At 49.8% G+C, this 21290-nt stretch overlaps 1 protein-coding gene across 1 annotated transcript in view; it reads right to left on the bottom strand.

Moving 5' to 3' along the window:
* LOC130133072 (chondroitin sulfate proteoglycan 4-like) overlaps window positions 1–19352 on the bottom strand; it is a 67912-nt gene extending 48560 nt beyond the window's left edge. The window contains exons 1-7 of the mRNA XM_056301918.1: window positions 19225–19352; window positions 17948–18131; window positions 13566–14645; window positions 8093–8488; window positions 7501–7622; window positions 7033–7141; window positions 78–1406 (exon numbers count right to left, since the gene is read on the bottom strand). Of these exons, the coding sequence (XP_056157893.1) occupies window positions 78–1406; window positions 7033–7141; window positions 7501–7622; window positions 8093–8488; window positions 13566–14645; window positions 17948–18131; window positions 19225–19352 (3348 nt within the window). The remainder of the gene's footprint in view (window positions 1–77; window positions 1407–7032; window positions 7142–7500; window positions 7623–8092; window positions 8489–13565; window positions 14646–17947; window positions 18132–19224) is intronic.
* Between the last annotated feature and the right edge of the window lie 1938 nt (window positions 19353–21290).

Raw genomic sequence — 21290 nt, forward strand, 5'->3', positions numbered from 1 at the left:
TGACCGTCGTTTTTTCTAGATGGTGAGTAACAAACATCAGGTCATGGTTTCACAAGAACCCCCCCCCCCCCGCTCACCTGCTCCAGGTCCCGCTGCGTAAACTCATAAAGCTTGTGATTTGTGTCATTAGCCAGCACCAGTTCTCCCATGGGAACGCCCCGCCGGGTGTACACCAGCCAGCCATCCTCAAAGTCCGAGTCCTCGTCACGGTAGCAGAGGTCATCAGTGGTCAGCAACCTTTGACCTTCGCGGGCCACATTGAAAACTTTGTCGACCACCCTGACAGGTCTTTGATCATTGAGCAGCTGGATGGAGATGTTGAAGGTGTACTCCGTCAGGTTTCTGACATCCTTCTTGGCGGCAGGTTTATGTGGTCTGTAAACGGCAGCGCTGAAAGAGAAAGAATCCTGTTTGCTCTCACTGTCGTCGTGAACATATACGACCCTCTCCTCGTGGATGTCCTGGCCGGTGAAGGTCAGGATGTTGTGGCTAACAGCGGATGAGTTGGAGAGGTGGATCTTGTTTATCTGCCCATGTCTGGGGCCGGAGGTGATGGTGAACTGGACAGCTTTGTGACTTGCAGCCTGGGCGAACAGTCTGTCCTTGGTAATCAGTTTCCTCTCGCCCTCTAGGACGGACAAGCCTTTGTTCACAAGAGAAACAACCCCGGACCTCGCCTTGATGTTGATTCTGAAGTCGTGACTTGCTGAGTCGGCGTGTTGAGAGTACACCTGGAAACTGACCGTGTCTCTGCCATCTTCACTTGGTCTGCTGAGCAGCTCGTATGTCAGCAGGCCGGCTGTGATATTTCCCTGACTGAAAGTGAATTTCCTCTTCAGGACTTGCTTGTCTAAGGACAGCTGCCCTTTATTTGGTAGCGTGAGAAGCCTGAAGAAGATGTCGCTCTCATGGAGTCGGATGCCCTTGGAAATGGCATGGAGGTGTTCAGGTGTGATTGTGGTCTTTCCAACATCTGTGACCTCCATCTTGCTACGTGTGATCTTAAAATGGATCCATCGCACCAAAATGCGGAAAACCACTTCCCCCGTAGCCACTGAGCCGATGCTGATTCGACATTTAAAATGGTCAGTGGCATTGTTCTGAGTCTGGAGGCCACGGTGAGTGTTGAGATATCGGATTTGTTCTTTTCCCAAAATTGTCTGGGAGAAGGAGCTCACGGGTTCCCATTCACCAGTCAAGTGTTGTCGTTGCAGCTCCCCATATCGAGGTGCCTCCACCACATCATAGTGGATTTCTACTGCTTGTTCAGTAACGTTAACCTTCACGGCAAGGTGATTGGTTGAAATGACAGAAGCTCCTCCCTGGTCGACCTGCAGGCCTGTGTTGTTCTCTAGTTTTTGCTCTAAGGTGACTGCCAAGATCCTCAACACCACCGTGTTACTCAGCTGAAGAAGACAAGAGAGAGGAAAGAATTTAATACTCACTTATTGAACAGCCTCAGAACAAGTGTCTGTATGCATCCTCATTAAGCCTCAAAACAATGAATTAAAGCAAAATAAATCCCCAGTTTAACAACTTATTATGTGTGTGCTACCATTATAATACTTCTACTACTAATAATGATAAACACTTTATTTAAAGGCCCCTTTCATGACACTCAAGGTCAAGTCACATCAAATACAATAAAACAAAGCAGAAAAAAAAGATTATTGCGATCAACAATAAAACACACAATAAGCAATACAGCATAGATCAGCAGGCGTTTAAAAATTGTGAATTTGATGCAGTTAATGCTGTTAAAGTGAGTAAGCTAGTTTAAAAGGTGGGTTTTAAGAGCAGTTTTGAATTCTGTGATGGAGTCCAGTAAGCGGCTGTGACGGGGAATGGAGTTCCAGAGTTTGGGTGCAGCACAGGAGAAAGCCCCGACACCCATTGTGCTGAGGTTGATGACTGGTAGTGCCAATAGACCTGCTGGTGAAGACTGCAGGGAACGAGATTGAGGGCAAGTCTGAAGGAAGTCTGAGAGATGGCAGGAGATAGATTATGAAGAGCTTTGGATGTTAACAATAACATTCTAAAATGAATCCGCGGTGACGCAGGAAACCAGTGTAAGTGAATCAGCAGGGGAGTGACATGGTCAGTGAACTTGGATGTGTAATAATCCGTGCTGCAGAATTCTGGATGAACTGAAGTCGGTGAATAAGAATGTTGGGGATGCCTGCCAGGGTCGCATTGCAGTAGTCGATGCATGACATGACCAAAGCATTGACTAAGACTTTCATGGAGTGTTGTGTTAAAGCAGGGTGTAGTCTGGAGACGTTTCACAGGTGGAAAAATGCAATCCGGGAGACATCGTTTATATGGCTGGAAAAGGAAAGGGTACGATTTAGGATAACACCAAGGCTTTTAGCCTGAGTGGAGACAAGTATGGTGGCTCCAGCAACGGGGAGTGAACAAATATTAGTTTTCCGGAGTGTAGATTTACTGCCAAGGAGGAGTAGCTCAGTTTTATTACTGTTGAATTTCAGATAATTGTTAGTCATCCATATCTGTATATCAGGGAGACAAGCAGTGAGGCAACTAGAGAGGAGAGTGGAAGTGAGCGTAGTGGACACATGGAAATGGATACCATAGTACCAGAAGATGTTGCCATGAGGGAGGGGGTAAATAATAAATAGGAGTGGCCCCAATACTGCACCCTGTAGAGCTCCATGAGGAACTATCAAACTTTTTGACCCATAACTCTGAATTTTAATAAAATGTGTTCTGTCTGTTAGGTAGGAAGCAAACCACTGATACACAGTGCCCCCAACTCCAGTGCTAGCCAGACGATCCATGAGGAGCTGATGGGACAGAGTATCAAAGGCTGTGGTGAGGTCAACGAGGACGAGAATAGAGAGTAGACTGGAGTCAGCTACACGAAGGAGGTCATGGGTGAGCTTAACAGAGTTGTTTCTGTGTTATGTTTGGGAAGAAAGCCAGGTTGTAATTGTTCAAAGAGATTACAGTTATAAAGGTAGATCTGGAATTGAGATGCAACTACCCTCTCGAGGATTTTGGAGATGAATGATAAATTGGGAATAGGCCGGTAGTTGTTGTAGTTTGTAGTTAGTAGAATCTAAAAAAAGTTTTCAGAGTTGGTCTGATTATGGCAAATTCAGTGGAGAGGGAACTGTACCAGTAGACAGAGAGATAAGAGAAAACAGGGTCGTTTTAACTGGGGTTGTGGGAATTGGATCCAGGTGACACATGGAGGTGCTAGACTTAATAATAAGTTCAGAAATGTGATTTTCAGTTGGAAGAGAGACGTCACATAGGACAGTGGATGGGGACAGTTTTATGGCGTTTGCTGATGGTAAGTCAGTCTGCATGATGCTAGCAGAGGCTAGCTGCTCAAGAATGGTACAAATTTTGGAGTTGAAAAAAAAACAAAAAACAGCATTGTTGATTAGAAAGGCTTCTGTTCATATTGGTTTAAGGTGGATTTAGTCACATTTTAACTGTGGAGAACAGCGTTCCCGCATTCCCTTTAACTGTATTGATGATATTAGCAAAACAGTATTGTAGCGAATTCGGGGGGGGGGGGTGCAACTACAGGAACTGCCGCAGCCGGGACGCGAACCCGTAGCTCCCGCACCACGGGAGACACCGCTGACCGCTCAACTAAGGGGTCAGACCCGTTAGGGCTAACGTATCAGTGCGCGAGCAACGCGTTCGCGTCCCGGCTGCGGCAGTTCCTGTGGTTGCCCCCCCCCCCCGAATTCGCTAGTGTGTTTTAGCCGTTAAGTCAACTCTATTTGTAAAGCGCAATATGACAAATTACAAATGTGCCTCAGGGGGCTTTACAGCGACACCACATCCTGTCCGTACACCCTCACATGGGATAAGGAACACCTCCCTAAAACCCTCAACAGGGAGGAACAACAGGAAGAAACCTCAGGGAGAGCAACAGAGTGTAACATCGCGGCCTCTTTCTTATGCTACGTTCAGACCAAAGGCGGCGCGAATTGTTTGGGCGGCGCGAATGCATGCAAAGTCAACGGGAGGAGGCGAATGGACGGCAATGATTCGCGGCGAAATTACGGGCGGCGCGAATTGGGCGAATCGAGCGACGAACGCGCCTTCGCGGCAGTTCAAAAATGTCCGACTCGGGCGAAGAGTTCGCCAGGCGATAGCCAATCACCTTCAAGTAGGGTTAGAACCCGCCTTCATGTTGGGAAAGAAGACACGCCCCCTACCCAGAATTCTTTTCGGACGCCGTCCAAACGCAACTCCTGAACGAGCCGGTGAAATTCGCCAAGCTGGGCACGTCTCCGGTTTATGCTATGAACCCAAACCGACCGCTGACGCCGGTTTGGGCGACGCAAGTTGATATAAAGCAGAGCCGCCGCAACTGATCTCTGTCGCTCATCCATGATGCTCACAAGTAAACACGAACTGCTCGTGTGTGGTATTTGTTGTGTGCGGTCTAGCAAACTTGCTAGCAGCGTCGGTGTAACTAGACTGCTTGTTGTGACGTCAACACGGCGAATTCGCGTTCTGTTCGAACACACCTGGCGGAGCTGGCGGCCAAACTCTGGCGAACAAAGCGGCGCCAACTCTCTCGCCGCCTTTGGTCTTACGTTCCTGTCCTCCAGCGTTTCCCGCCTCCTTCATTACCCGCACCTGTGACTGTAGGGACGCCCGAACAAGCCGGGGCTAACACGGGGATTCAAACCGGCGATCCCCGTGTTCGTAGGCAACGGAATAGACCGCTACGCCCTCCACCGTTATTTTTAATGATTCCTGTGGAAATGACCTTACTGCACATCGCCTTTCTGTACCTCCTGAGTTTCCGTAGCCCACCTTCCTCCTCCTCCTCGTGCTCATCCTCGTGCTCCTCCTCGTCCTCGTGCTCTTCACGTTGCCGTTTGCGTTGCTGAGGGTAAGTTGAGTGGGAAGCCGCTGCCGCGCTACTTGGTTGTTTTGGCTGGGAATCGAGCTGTGCTGCTGTAACCTGCTCTGCACACTGTCTACTGTTGGTCCTGCTACCGTACCCAGCTGTCTGGCCTTGTTTTGACCGCTAATGGAAGTTTTCAGAGGGTTTTCATTTGCCTCTGTGGCGCCATCGCGGTATGGCGGCAGGCAGCCAAGTGACCAGAGTGCAGCGCCATTTCTTCCTGGAAATTCTGGTATTTTGCATGTTGAGGAGCGGATGTGCAGAGGGGGCCAGTCGGCAACTCGTGTGTGTTGTGTTTGTCTTCTGCAGGTATGTGTTTTCCTTGTTAAATATTATCATTTTTGTTGTCACCGTTTACTAACCCAACCCCCATGCACCGTTTACTTTGCCCACCGGGTGGCACTGTTTCCTCTGTATGTTTTTCATGGCGCAGTTTTGAAGAGGAGCGAGTTAAGACTTTGTTGTGATAATGGACGAATGGGGTCAAACAGCGCCGTTTTGCATTGCTGAGGGGGTGGATGTGCAGAGGGGACCAGAAGGCAACTCATGGGTGTGTGTTTGTCTTCTGCAGGAGCAAATAAATGCTGGAGAACATCCCCTTGCGTAGGGTCTATGTACACTGTTTTTTGTCCTCCATAGTCAGTCTTCAGAGTCAAATGACATGACATGACATTACAGTCATTTAGCCGACGCTTTTATCCAAAGCGACTTACAATAAGAGCATCATTTAACGTAGGAGATCAGGAGAACTACTAGTCATCAGAGGTCCCAAGTGCATCTAAACAAGCATCTAAGAGCAAAACCAGTGCTAAAGTAAAAGTGCAAGAAAGAGATTTGTTTTTTTTTAATGAGTGAATACGATAAGTGGTAAGAACAAGTAACAGGTTGGTAGTTCTTGAAGAGGTGAGTTTTCAACCTGCGCCGAAAGATGGGCAGCGACTCCGCTGTCCTGACATCAGTGGGGAGTTCAGTCCACCACTGTGGGGCCAGGACAGAACACAGCTGGGACCGGGTCGATCGGCAGCAGGGGCCTCTGAGCGACGGGGCAACCAGGCGTCCCTAGGCAGCAGAGCGAAGTGGTTGGGTGGGGGTGTAGGGCTTGACCATGGCCTGGAGATAGGAAGGAGCCGTTCCTTTCACTGCCCTGTAGGCCAGCACCAGAGTCTTAAACTGGATGTGAGCAGCTCCTGGGAGCCAGTGTATCAAACACCTGCAGTGAGGTTGCGTTCTGGGCTGACACCATTATGTCTTAATGGGCCATTAAACACATCAATCATATCTATCTAAACAGAACCAGTAGTAGTAGTTTTACTAGCAGTAGTAGTAGTAGTGATGTTAGCAGTAGTTGTGTTAGTAATGGTGGTAGTAGCAGAAGCATTATTAATAGAAGTAACAGTAATTTCTGTAGTGGCTGTCTAGCAATCACCTAGTAAAAGCTAGCAACCAGCCAGCATGTCTGGGCAGCAACCTGGGACTCAGTAACCACAGAGTCAGACTCTTGTGAACACAGAGTCAGACTCTTGTGAACACAGAGTCAGACTCTTGTGAACACAGAGTCAGACTCTTGTGAACACAGAGTCTGACTCTTGTGTTCACAGAGTCAGACTCTTGTCAACACAGAGTCTGACTCTTGTGAACACAGAGTCTGACTCTTGTGAACACAGAGTCTGAGACTTGTGAACACAGAGTCTGAGACTTGTGAACACAGAGTCAGACTCTTGTCAACACAGAGTCTGACTCTTGTGAGCACAGAGTCAGACTCTTGTGAACACAGAGTCTGAGTCTTGTGAACACAGAGTCAGACTCTTGTGAACACAGAGTCTGACTCTTGTGAACACAGTCTGAGACTTGTGAACACAGAGTCTGACTCTTGTGAACACAGAGTCTGAGACTTGTGAACACAGAGTCAGACTCTTGTCAACACAGAGTCTGACTCTTGTGAGCACAGAGTCTGACTCTTGTGAACACAGAGTCTGAGTCTTGTGAACACAGAGTCAGACTCTGACTCTTGTGAACACACATCCAGCAGTGGCAGGTCTCCTCGAAGTACTCCCGCCCAGCTGCTTCTAGATTTTCCAGATCTTCACTTTGACAGATAATAAATCAAATGATGCGGCTGTGATTCTACTGACCTTGTGTCCATCACTGACCCGTAGAGCCAGTGTGGCAGTGGGAGCGCCGGCATGGACGAAGCGGATCTTTCCTTCCTGGAGGTCATGCAGGGAGAATGAAGTAATGGACCTACAGAAAACACACACACACAAAATTCTCTCTTTGCACCACCTCCTTCATGCTGATGTCAGACTCGGGTAGACGCTTGCTGTCAAAGAGACTTGAACCTGAGTCTCTCTTAAAAGCTGTGCTCTATAATGTCTGCTCCAGTGTTCGTTTATTACAGTCACCTGTTCTTCCAGGTGTGAAACCTCCCTGACCCGACGCTTAGTAACCCATGTAATGAATTACCTGCTAGAACAGAAAACCAGCTGTGATGCTGGTACCTGAAGACCTGATTGAGAACCACTGAACATACTCTATTCTGTCACAGTCCATTCTGCTCTGCTTAAGTGTCTTTCGTTCTCTCATCCATCCATCCTCCCAACCTGCCGGGCTGCTCTCGGTGCTCCACGTGTCCGGCCTCGGTGCTCAGGTTTCCCACACAGCTGAACTGAAGCTCCGCAGGCCGGCTGTCTGGGTCGGACACTCGCAACACCTCCGAGCTCAGCTGGGGAGGTGACAAACACACCCACTTCATTTATTTGTGTGTGTGTGTGTGTGTGTGTGTGTGTGTGTGTGTGTGTGTGTGTGTGTGTAAATCTCTCCAATAGAGATGAACGCCAGACTGTTTGGACTGATGACTCCACATATAGGCTCTCCCTGAACTTAAAGTTCCCCCTGAGCAAGAGATCCGTTTCTCACCAAATAATTTAATCTTGTCTTGTTGAAAATTAAAAGATGGTGGTTTTTTTATTTTTTGTTTTAAAATGTATTTTAAAATTCAGTGCATGGCCAAACCCCTTTATGTACTATCTGATTTGCTTCTATGGTGAAAGTATCCAACAAGATGAACAAATAATGAACAAGTCAAACAACGGCCATATCATGGACAACTGAGATCCAAGCACTCACCTGCCAGCTTTCACTGATTAATGACATGACATGACATGACATGACAGTGGGATCTTCTGTTCCTACCTGTCGACTGGAGTTCGGCAGCAAGATGAAGAGGCTGCCCTCCGGCAGACTGAGATCTGGTGGGTCGTTCACAGGTCGGATGATGATTTGGAAGCGATGGAGGTTTCCCTCCTTCAAAAACGCAGGAAGCTCCTTCTTGCTGCTGCAAAAGACAGAAAACGTGAAGAAATCACGGTGGTCTTCGGAACCTCCATGGACGTACATCACCTGGCCCCGCCATAAATCCAGCATGCTGAACGTCTGCCGTCCACTCTCCTCTCCTTCCCCATCCCTCCTTCCATCATCATCGCCTTCTTGGGCAAGGTCCACCCGTATCTGGCCATGGACAGGTGGCTCCTCGATGTGGAACATCAGCTGGGCCGGATGGAGTCCAAGCTTCCTGAAATCCAGATTCACCTGGAGAGAGGTGTCAGAACATCTTTGTTTCCGTCAGGGGTTTTTATGAAGGTTTCTATATGAATCTGTCTTCACATTCTTACAGGACTTCTAAATACCTCAAAAGATGTTTTGCATTTGTTTGCTGTGGAACAGTTAGCATCCGGATACACAGAACATAAACCGTGCCGAAAGCCAGTTTCCAGAAACATTTGATATCTGTACAATACTTAAAACCAGCCAATGTTCCCCTGGCTGGTCAAGCAGTTGGGTCGCCCTCTGGTATCGGGGATGAGCTGCTGGCCAGTCCGGGGGGGGGGCTGCTTGGCTACTCTCCAGCCGGCCACACTCTTGCATTGGTCTTGCTGTGCCTCGCCCTTCTCTCCCAGTTCTGGTACGCATATGCAGCACACACACCAAATCATAGGCCAAGGGTTTACGGGACAGATGAGGCACGAGCCATTTGGGTGGAGGCGAGGCAGGCAGTTGCAATCTTGCCCGTACCACTCCTACCCCTGCTTGCACCTTGACAATGTCCTGAAATTTTAATCCCAATCACACTATCTTAGTACACACACCCATCCACACAAACCATATTCTGAACAACACCTACGACCCAGTCAGGGTCAGCTGGGAAGGAGGGGTGTGAGTGGTTCGAGTCTGATGAGCCTAGATGACACACCGTCATTTAACTCCATATGTGACATGAGCGTACATTAAGCACTGGGACTACCAGGACGGGTGGTGGCTGGGAGGGCGCCCTGCCCAGGTGGATCGGTCTGTGTCCTGCCTGCTGCATACCAGTAGGGATCTGGTGAGTGCTGCCAGGTGCTTTCCAGGGCCCCTGGTTGGCGGCTCATTGGTGTGGGTGTGGGTTGCAGAGTGGGGTGGCGGCTGTTGGACTTGCGCCCCCATGCAGCTTTTCTTTGATGGGCACCGCAGGATGACGTCTGTTGACTTGGGTTAGGTGTGTTCAGCTACGTGGGTATGTACTTGGTGCATGCAGCTGGATGGGGTGTTTAGCCGGTAGTGGGCCTCACCCCTGTGCCAGGCATGGGTGGGCATGGGGACACTCTGCCCGCCTGCTGGGTGGGCGGTCCCGGCGGTGCGTCAGTCGTATGCTTTTCATCCATGGCTTGGGTCCTGCACCTGCAGGTGCACCATGTGCCTGTGCCTTGGGGTTGGTGGTGGGGTTCTGGTCAGGCTTGTAGTTCAGGTTTGTACTCCTCAGGGGTATGTGTGGCTGTTGCTGTGTGGGCAACTCTGGGGTTGCAGTGCTTTGAGCTCTGGCTGTTCTCTTGGTTGCGGGATGTCTGCATGACTGCGGGGCCCATGGGTGGCTGCACAGCCTGTCTGCTGCTCGAAGGCACTATGACCAGTCGTGGATCTCAGACACCAGAATTTATTCAGATTAATACCATCCACTCACAGCTAGACACTTCACATACACATTGGTGGACATGTCACATGCATTTACAGACTGCTAGCATCTTAAAGTCTGCACTGACCAGCCGGCCCCCATTTTCAAACTGATCTTTAACAGATCACTGGAGCTGTGTGAAGTCCCTTCCTGCTTCAAGAGCTCCACTATCATCCCGGTATCCAAGAAACCCCGTATCACAGGATTAAATGACTACAGGCCCATTGCCCTAATATCTGTGGTCATGAAATCCTTCGAGGGACTGGTGTTGGTCCACCTGAAGGAAATCTCAGGCCCCCTGCTCGACCCCCTGCAGTTTGCCTACCAACCAAATGGGTCAGTGGAGGATGCAGTCAACCTGGGATTGCACTACATCTTCCAACACCTCGACTCCCCAGGGACATACGCAAGGGTCCTGTTTGTGGACTTCAGCTCAGTGTTCGACACCATCGTCCCAGATATCCTCCACTCCAAACTCACCCAGCTCACTGTACCAGCCCCCATCTGCCAGCGGATTAAAACTTCCTGACAGACAGGAGGCAGCAGGTGAGGGTGGGGAAAATCACATCCAGCACCTGGACAATCAGCACTGGTGCCCCCCAGGGATGTGTGTTCTCCCCTCTGCTCTTCTCCCTCTACACAAATGACTGCACCTCAGGTGACCCGTCTGTTAAACTCCTGAAGTTTGTGGACGACACAACCATCATTGGCCGTATCCGGGATGGTGACGAGTCTGCCCTCTGGTGCAGCCATGACAACCTGGAGCTGAACACGCTCAAAACAAAGTATGACAGTGGACTTCAGGAGGAGTCCCCCAACACTGCCCCCCCTCACCATACTCAACAGCATGGTGTCTACAGTGAAAACCTATGGATGTCTGGGTTCCACAATCTCCCAGGACCTAAGGTGGGCACCCAACGTAGACACAATCACCAAAAAGGCCCAGCAGAGGATGTACTTTCTCCACCAGCTCAACAAATTCAACCTGCCTCGGGAACTGCTGATTCAGTTCTACACTGCAGTAATCCAGTCTGTCCTCTGCACATCCACCACTGTCTGGTTTGGATCGGCCACCAGACAGGACAGGGACAGACTACAATGGACAGTTAGGTCTGCAGAGAAGATCATTGGAGGCAGCCTGCCCTCCATTCAGGACTTATACACCTCCAGCCTCAGGAAACGGGCAGGCAGCATCGCTGCAGACCCATCACACCCTGGTCACAACAGTTTCTTTCGGCGGGCTGACGTTCACATGAACGTTTAACACATTCACGTCCCTACAATTTCTGCCCTTTCAATCAGACACCTCCCCTTAACTACCTCAACAGATGATACAATTCTTGGATTAGTTCTTTTAGTAACTGCTACCCCTACCCCCACTACAGTTTGTGCCATGGCTGAGTACATATGGCCCCTCCCACCACCAGCCCCAGTCCATCTCATTAGTTTGGTCACTACGAGTTTTCTGCAGAAAAAACACATCTACCTTTTTCTGCTTCACAACCTCAGCCACTAAAGCCCTCTTACGTCTGTCCCTCCTACCATTAGTGTTAAGAGATCCAACCCTGGGGCGTCCAGGTAGCACAGCGGTCTATACCGCTGCCTACCAACACGGGGATCTCCGGTTCGAATCCCCATGTTACCTCCAGCTTGGTTGGGCGTCCCTACGGACACAATTGGCCGTATCTGCAGGTGGGAAGCTGGATGTGGGTATGTGTCCTGGTTGCTGCACTAGCGCCCCCTCTGGTCAGTCGGTTGCCTGTTCGAGGTGGAGAGGGAACTGGGGGGAATAGCGTGATCCTCCCACGTGCTCCACCCCCTGGCGAGACTCCTCACGGTCAGGTGAAAAGAAGCGGCTGGTGACTCGACATGTATCTGAGGAGACATGTGGTAGTCTGCAGCCCTCCCGGATTGGCAGAGGGGGTGGAGCAGTGGCCGGGGTAACTCGGAAGAGTGGGGTAATTGGCCGGGTGCAGTTGGGGAGAAAAAGGGGGGGGGAAAGAGAAAAAAAAAAAGAGATCCAACCCTGAGCCCCTGCATAAGATGGGTAGAACCGAGAAAAAGCTAGAGACAAGCAGACCGGCATGAACCAGGAAAAAGAATAAAGCACCTGTGATGAATTATCTTAATTTATTTTGCAGCTTTGTCCTTCTCACAGTTTCCCCCTTTGCTGCCTTTCTCGGGGCTGTGTCATGTTTCTTAAGCTGAAAACTTTTTTTTTCCATCAAGCAGCTCAAAACCAACCAGTTTCTGCTGGTGACCGACAGTCCTAATGAACTTCTCTGTATGGTCAGAATAGTCTTTTACTTTTACTGACTTCCCAAACGTTTCATCCAAACACCCACTCACGTCCTCCAGAGAACACGGATCTGTGCTGCGGTTTTATGCTTCACCAACTGTCAGACTCTGAATCGTAACCCACGTCATCAGCCTCGCCTGTTACCTGGCTACTGGGACTCTCCTCCACACTCTATTCCCTTCAGTAGGCCTACCTCCACCCTTCACACTCCGTCCCTGCTGAGCTGCTGCATGCAGCCACCTGTTCAGCTGCAAGTGTTTCTGCAAGCTCCGCCCCCGGCTCCAAGGCCATAGGCTAAGAGCCTGTTTCCTCATCTACAGCCGGTGGAGCAGGTTGTTCCTCCGACTGACTCCATTCTCCTCTCCCCACCTTGGAGACATTATCCACGGCAGGATGTTAGCATCTGCAGGATTTGCCTCCGCTTGCTGTCTGTGCGGACATGTGAACGGCTTGTGGCTGACATCGCCGTTCTCAAAACATTTCACCTGCTCCGAACTAGCACCACGTACGAGCCATAAGCCGTAACCGTGTTTACCTCTAAAGGAAACCTCCCAACTCTGTGTCAGAGAGTCCAGAAACATGAACCCCTGTCTCCTGAGTGACTGGACGTGTTTTATCTTCAGATCGTGCATTCGGCCCTGTGACGGCCTGGCGGCCTGTCCAGGGTGTCTCCCCGCCTGCCGCCCAGTGACTGCTGGGATAGGCTGGATAGGCTGCACCACCCCGCCACCCTGAGAGCAGGGTGAGTGGTTGGGATGATGGATGGATCTGTACATTTGAGATTGACAGTTTTAAAAGCACCGGCAAATTTGCCAAACCTCCGCAGCTCATTGTCCAACAGTTGGTTGGAGATAAACGGCGGAACACTGGTCACTGTGATTCTGGTAGAGGGAACCGACAGTGGAGAAACCGTAGTACAGCTATCCCTGATAACTACACCCGTCCCAATCATCTCACTAACGTGACGCTCCTCCTTCAGAAACACCACCACAGCCTTGTTCATCCTGGAAGCAAACAGGAGATTACAATGACCAACTTGCTCTCCTACGGCCAACAAAACCCCTCCACCTTCACACTGGGCTCCGGCGGGGCTATCCGGATCCCGTGACGGATGAACAGAGGTGGCGTCTCAGAGGTCGCCGTTCCTCCTGAAAACAACCCGACAAAACCACTGAACACTCGGTAAAAAGTGTTAAGGAAGTTTACCTGAAGATGCACATAGGCCAGAGAAGAGAGAATACTGGGGGGGAATTCAGCGGGAAAAATACAGCAAACAATTCAAACTCCACGCCAATCTCACATTCACCACGCTCATTCACGCGCACACACCCAACCTCCCAGCATGCAGTGCACAGAGAGAGAGAGACAACTTGATGTACCTTGATGTGTTTTGGTTCCAGTGGCACTGTGTCTCCTTCAGTGACTTCCAGGTGTCGCAACAACAGAAAGTTGTTCTTCTTCCTGTCCTGAGTGTCATGGTGGGTGATTGGTTGTTGAGTGGTGATATCAGCATGGGGCTGATTGGTTGCAGTAGCGATGTTACATCCCACAGAGACATCCTGACTGACCACGGCGTGGTGAAGGCTTGTTCTCTGAGAGTTCACCCTCATGTTCCTCAGACAGCCTTCAAAAGAGCCTCCTCCTCCAGACAGTAACACAGCTCGCCTGACCTCGCCCTGCACTCCTTCATCTAGTCCTCCCAGGTACAGAGCTCCTTCGGGCTGGATGGCCTGCAGGTCTGGATGCAGGGTGGCGTTAACCAGCTCTTCCCCCACTCTGAGCTGGATTCTATGGGGCAGAAGGTGCAGGCAGACAGGGTACCACATGCGGTTGCCATGTAGTCGTGTGTGAGAGCGCACCTCCATTTGTCTCCCCTCACCGTCTCCCATCATCACCACAAGGTGAGCATCTCTAATCTGCATCGATACGAAGCCTCCCTGCAAGGTGGCGCTGAACAGGATCACACCATCTCCCACTCCCCCAGATGGCCGTAGCTCGCATTCAAACACTCCTTCTTGTGGTACTTCCCAGGCAGGGAGCAAAACAAAGGATCTGGAGGCGAAGAAACCAACAGGATCGTCTTCTGTTGCAGAGAACTGTGAACTACAGCCCAGAGACACCCGATGGATGCTTTTCACACCGGCAGATGGCCTCAGGTTGGACAGAAGGCTATGTTTATTGAACACCACTTCATCCAAACAGCCTCTGAACCCCGGAGCCTTGTGGTGGAGGAAGGGGCGGTCAAGCCAGGCCGGCCCCCCAACGAAGAGCCCCTCCTGAAGGCTGAGCTCCAGGTCAGGCCCTGGCATCTGAAGGCTGTTGTGGGAGTGCCAGTCGACAGTCAAAGTGACGTTGTGGCCGGTGTGGGACAGCTGGGTGGAGTGCCAGGCCAGGTCACTGAGATGGACCCCCTTCTCTGAACGAAGGGACCGCTCACCTGAACCAAAGTCCAGACGGACCTAAGAAAGGAGGGGGGGAAGAAAGAGAGATGAGATACGTTTTGATTATCTCTGTAGGGATAAAATCAGATTGTTATATTATAGATATTCTATATCTATGATCCGCTGTGGCAACCCCTAAGAGGAGCAGCCGAAAGTAGTAGTAGTAGTTATATTATAGACTAGCAGAGGTACCCGGCGTGGCCCGGGGAAAAGGTTCTCACCAAAACAACCAACACAATCTGATCTTTATGATCTCATCGATGATGAAATATAGGATAATTTATGATTTTCAATCCATTCACCAAGCTTCTTTGCCAATGTGTGTATTAGTCGCTCAAGCGCCTCAGGGTAAACCACGTTGCGTGCCTTCAGGCCAGCATTGACAACTTTAGGTGTTGCAGTAGCTCCCTTGACCACTGGAGGGATTTGCTGGAGGTCTCCACAAAGCATCGTTGGAATTTCTCTTTTACAAATAAATCACATTTTTTACTTGGTTTTGAAATATTTTTCGAACTGTGCAATCCTTGGAAATTGCTGATTCTAAAGATACCTTTGTTTTATTTCCACACCGAGTATTTCTGGAGTTTTAAACGAACATACAAACACACACTCTTGCTTTATATATATATATATATATATATATAAGAAGATAGATACTCTATTTTTTTTATTATAATAGTATTGTAGTTCAGGACTTCTCAAAGTCCAGACCCTGGTCCATATTTGTACCGAACGCCGGATTTCCCCCGAGCTTCACATCCACTGGACTGGCCACTGGCTACTGGCAGGGGCCCGGCGTGGTCATGGGCCGGCTGTCCGAGGTGGTGTACTAGGTATTCATGCCCAAAGTTATAAGTGAGTCGATGAAATGTTATTTTGTTATCGTCTATCATTCCGGACCTCTGACCTTGAATAGAAATCAGATGCGGACCTTTGAGTAACACGTTTGAGAACCCCTGTTGCATTGCCAATTGTTCAATTAGCGCGTTACATTACTTGTATTATGACTGATGCTATCTTATTTATAATATTATAGATATTGTCCGTGTTAATCAACTTAACATAATAATATGTTATGTTGCCACCAGATACAGGATATAGAATTTTGCAGCATCAGATTGACAACAGAAAGCGACGTGCTAACAGGTCAATCCATCTACACGTCTGTCTGTAGGTCATGCACAGACAGAACGCCAGAGGGCACTGTTTTTCATTTAGGATGTGGCAGGATAAGCGGTTTGGATAAAGGATGGATGGTTAAGATGTACTGTTGTTCTTCTTCTTTGGCTTGCTTGCTCGCTCCCTCGCTCGCTTGATTCATATGTGATTCAGCGGTTAAGATGATGGATGGATGGGTGGATGTCTGATTCATGTGTCTGATAAGTGACTCGTGTGATACATGTGTCTGATTCATCGGTCTGATTCATGTGTCTTGATTCATGGGTTTGATTCTTGTGTCTGATTCATATGTGATTTATATGTCTGATTCACATGTCTGATTCATGTGTCTGATTCACATGTCTGATTCATGTGTCTGATTCATGTGTCTGATTCACATGTCTGATTCATGTGTCTGATTCACATGTGATTTATATGTCTGATTCATGTGTCTGATTCATATGTGATTTATATGTCTGATTCACATGTCTGATTCATGTGTCTGATTCATGTGTCTGATTCACATGTCTGATTCATGTGTCTGATTCACATGTGATTTATATGTCTGATTTATATGTCTGATTCATGTGTCTGATTCATGTGTCTGATTCATATGTGATTTATATGTCTGATTCATGTGTCTGATTCATGTGTCTGATTCATATGGGATTTATATGTCTGATTCACATGTCTGATTCATGTGTCTGATTCATGTGATTCAAATTTCTAATTTACATGTCTAATTCACATGTCTGATTCATGTGTCTTGATTCATGGGTTTGATTCCTGTGATTGATTCATATGATTGATTTGTGTGATTGATTCATGGATCTGATTCATGGGTCTGATTCATGGGTCTGACTCATGTGTCTTGATTCATGGGTTTTATTCCTGTGATTGATTCATATGATTGATTTGTGTGATTGATTCTTGTGATTGATTCATGGGTCTGATTCATGGGTCTGACTCATGTGTCTTGATTCATGGGTTTGATTCATGTGATTGATTTGTGTGATTGATTCATGGGTTTGATTCTTGTGATTGATTCATGTCTGACTCATGTGTCTGACTCATGTGTCTCGATTTGTGTGATTGATTCTTGTGATTGATTCATGTGTCTTGATTCTTGTGATTGATTCTTGTGATTGATTCATGTGTCTTGATTCTTGTGATTGATTCATGTGATTGATTTGGGTGATTTATTCTTGTGATTGATTCATGTGCCTGATTCATGTGTCTGACTCATGGGTTTGATTTGTGTGATTGATTCTTGTGATTGATTCATGTGATTGATTTGTGTGATTGATTCTTGTGATTGATTCGTGGGTGTGATTCATGTGTCTGATTCGTGGGTCTGATTCATGTGTCTGACTCATGGGTGTGATTCATGTGATTGATTCGGGTGATTGATTCTTGTGATTGATTCATGTGATTGATTTGTGTGATTGATTCTTGTGATTGATTCATGGGTCTGATTCGTGGGTCTGATTCATGTGTCTGACTCATGGGTGTGATTCGTGTGATTGATTCATGTGATTGAGTCATGTGATTGATTTGTGTGATTGATTCATGTGTCTGACTCATGGGTTTGATTCATGTGATTGATTTGTGTGATTGATTCTTGTGATTGATTCGTGGGTGTGATTCATGTGATTGATTCTTGTGATGATTATTTGCATCTGAGCTGTTTCTTCCTAGATGCTGTCATGGTCAGGGAGGAAATGTGGATGTTGACAGCTGAACCTTCCAGAGAAAGTAAACATGGAGACACAAACTGGTGGTTGTGACAAAGTGATGGGAGGGCCATACCACACCAGTCAAACAGGACCAGCGCATGAAAAAATAATCCAATAACTGCCTTTATCCATGAAAATCCATCGTTATAACCCATATTTATTCATGCAGCCATAACCAGGTACACGTGTCCGTTCAGCTCGTGTCCCAGCGGGGGGGGGGGGGGGGGGGTCATGATTCAGGTGGCTGTACTCTGGGACACCCAGACATGAACAAGACGTTCTGTCTTTAATGAGAAACATCTCGTCTCTTCCTGTGGAGACGCTGTGGTCAGCACACGCTACATGGAGACTATCTTTATACCTGTTAGCTAGCTGCTGCATGCTGTGTGAGTGTGTGTGTGTGTGTGTGTGTGTGTGTGTGTGTACCTGCAGCTGTCCAGAGGTTAGCTCTAGGAGCAGGAAGTCCCTCCCCCCTGCTGCCAGGAAAAGCAACCCTGATTGGCGGGAGGTCCGGAAACGTATATGAAGTGACGTGTGATTGGACGCTTCAGCCGTCCGCAGGTGGATGTAACTGTTCCCATAGAATGATGCTGGAGAGACGGAGAGACGGAGAGACACACGGCGTTGTCAGACAGACAGATTCAGTTTATTGTCCATGTCAGAAACTTCGAACACCTACAGACACAATTGGCTGTGTCTGTGGGTGGGAAGCCGGATGTGGGTGTGTGTCCTAATTGCTGCACTAGCGCCCCCTCTGGTCGGTCGGGGCGCCTGTTCGGGGGGGGGGACTGGGGGGAATAGCGTGATTCTCCTACGCGCTACGTCCCCCTGGTGAAACTCCTCACTGTCAGGTGAACAGACTCCACATGTATGGGAGGAGGCATGTGGTAGTCTGCAGCCCTCCCCGGATCAGCAGAGGGGGCGGAGCAGAGACCGGGACAGATCAGCAGAGGGGGCGAAGCAGAGACCGGGACAGATCAGCAGAGGGGGCGGAGCAGAGACTGGGACAGATCAGCAGAGGGGGCGGAGCAGAGACCGGGACAGATCAGCAGAGGGGGCGGAGCAGAGACCGGGGCGGCTCAGAAGAGGGGGCGGAGCAGAGACCGGGACAGATCAGCAGAGGGGGCGGAGCAGAGACCGGGACAGATCAGCAGAGGGGGCGGAGCAGAGACCGGGACAGATCAGCAGAGGGGGCGGAGCAGAGACCGGGGCGGCTCGGAAGAGTGGGGTAATTGGCCGGGTCCAACAGGGGAGAGAAGGGGGGAGGGAGGGGAGTTCTGCAGATCATATGAATAAAAGTATAAATCACTACACGGGGACAAACCAGGGCTGAACCAGAGTCGAGGCCTCCGTCAAGGTCAAGACAGAACAGATGATGCTTCAGGGTCAGAGACTCTTCAGCTGTTGTTGAGTTGCTGTTCGTCCCTTCATCAGCGTAGTGAGTTTAAATCCTGCAGGAGTCCATCAGCACCGGTATGAGCAGAAGGTTTCAAGCAGAATCGAACACACATGTCCCTTGTCTCCTCCAGTAGGAGGGTTGTGGGACCCTGGAAAGGCCTCCTGAGTTCTTCCGTTGTTCTCTGTGGAGCCTCCGGCGCTGCCAGGGGGTTCTCCCCTTGTTCAGAGTGACGGTATAACACGGCTCGTCGTTGTCACGTGTGCTTGTGGTTCTCTATTTAACATGGCTGAGTTGTTTTCTTTGCCTTTCCGTCAGCGTCAGGTTTCTTCGACGCAGGTCGAGGACTTTACCCGAACACATCCCGTTAAAGTGGATCGACTGCCTAATGGGCGTTTTAGTGGCCGAACCCTTTGACCTGACTTCTGGATCCATTAGCGGAGTTAACGAGCCGTTAATGAGCTGCAGTGACCTGACACTAACTGCACGCATCACAGACAGCATGTTGTCAAATCCTGTGTGTGGTCTGGATGGTGGTGTCGTCTGTCCGCCGGCCTTCAGAAGCACTCCGTCTGGAGGTGGACAAGGTGAACACACACAACACAGCACTTCCCAGACAGCAAAGCTGCTGTGGCCCGGACCCGTCCCACACCGACCCGTCCCACACCGACCCGTCCCACACCGACCCGTCCCACACCCACACTTCATCTGGGCCCACATACCACGTGGAATGATGGCACTTGGGCGGTCCGCTCCTGTTTGCCAGATCTGGACCAGAACCAAGCCACAGCAATGCCGCATGTGCCACATATGGGCCACCTTTGGCCCATATGTGTTTTGTGATATTTGGGCCATATTCACCAGTTACCACACAGTGCGCTGCAGGGTCACATCCAGACCACATGCTGCCCAGAGCACCTCTGCCAGAAAAGGCCCACATGTGATTTGGCACATCTGGGCCATATTTGCTATTATACATTTGGGCCACTTCAGGCTCCCTTCCATGTTGTCAGGGCCAGAAGAAGACCATCAGGCTGCATCACTGCCTGAAGTGGACCACATCCGGGGGGTGTCTGGGTTTTCTGCTGCTGCGCTGGTTTTCATGCATGGCACAGACGGCTGTCGCTCTGGGCTTGTGCTGCATGCCTTCAGCCCGCTATCTCCTGGTTCCTTCTGGTTTATTTCATGTACATCATCATTCATTCATTCATCTTCAGCCACTTCTCCGGGGTGGGGTCGGGATGGCAGCAAGCTAAGTAGGGCACTCCAGACCTCCCTCTCCCCAGCAGCGCCCTCCAGCTCCTCCTGGGGGATCCCAAGAGGTTCCCAGGCCAGACTGGACATGTAGTCCCTCCAGTGAGTTCTGGGTCTACCCCGGGGTCTCCTCCCAGTAGGACGTGCCCGGTAAACCTCCAAAGGAAGGTGCCCAGGAGGCATCCTGATCAGATGCCCGAACCTCCTCAACTGGCTCCTTTCGATGTGAAGGAGCAGTGGCTCTACTCCGAGCTCCCTCTGGATGTCTGAGCTCCTCACCCTATCTCTAAGGCTGAGCCCAGACACCCTACGGAGGAAACCCATTTCAGCCGCTTGTGTCCGCCGTCTCACCCCTCCGGTCCCTACCCAAAGCTGGTGACCATAGGTGAGGGTTGGAAGCAAGACGGACTGGTACATGCAGAACTTTGCCTCCCGGCTCGGTTTGTGGTAAATGTGGCTAAGCGTTATGACAGCTTCTCTACTTGATGGTAAGCTCCTACACAGGAGGGACAGACGGGCGGTGGTTATACTGGTCCATCTGTGTCTGGTGTTAATCTGCTGCATGATACCAGACAACAAGGGATTAGTAATAATCCTCCTGTGGACACCCAGCCTCCCACAGCCACGTCGTGGGACGCTGATAAAGTGGTTTCGGGGAGAAATCTTTCAACTGGAGGATCGCCCGGTCCGTCTTCAGGACAAGACACACGCGTTTCTGACCATCACGGCAGAATCCAGCCCGGCCCGCCGGCCCGCTGCAGACCCGCACACGGCCCGTGGATTACACACTAATCTGCCCAGGGACACACACACATGTAATCCTCATCAAAGCAATACCGTTGTTTTATTACACCTCCACATTCAGCATCTCACAGCCGTTTCTGAACTCGTCTGTTAAAGTCCGGCTCATCGGGAAGGAGAAGGATTCAACTTCACTTTCATCCCACTTGTCCCAACAACCCAACAAGCTCTGACCACGACCGGCATCCGCCCAGCTGCTATGACCAGCAGTGCTAGATAATATCTAGTTGAAGGGGAGAAAAGGAAGAGCTTACCTCCTCCCTGTACTGCTCCTGAGGGGAGCGGAGGCAGCAGGAGGCAGGACACCACAACAAGGCT

The sequence above is a fragment of the Lampris incognitus genome, chromosome 2, assembly GCF_029633865.1.
Source record: "Lampris incognitus isolate fLamInc1 chromosome 2, fLamInc1.hap2, whole genome shotgun sequence".
NCBI lineage: Eukaryota > Metazoa > Chordata > Actinopteri > Lampriformes > Lampridae > Lampris > Lampris incognitus.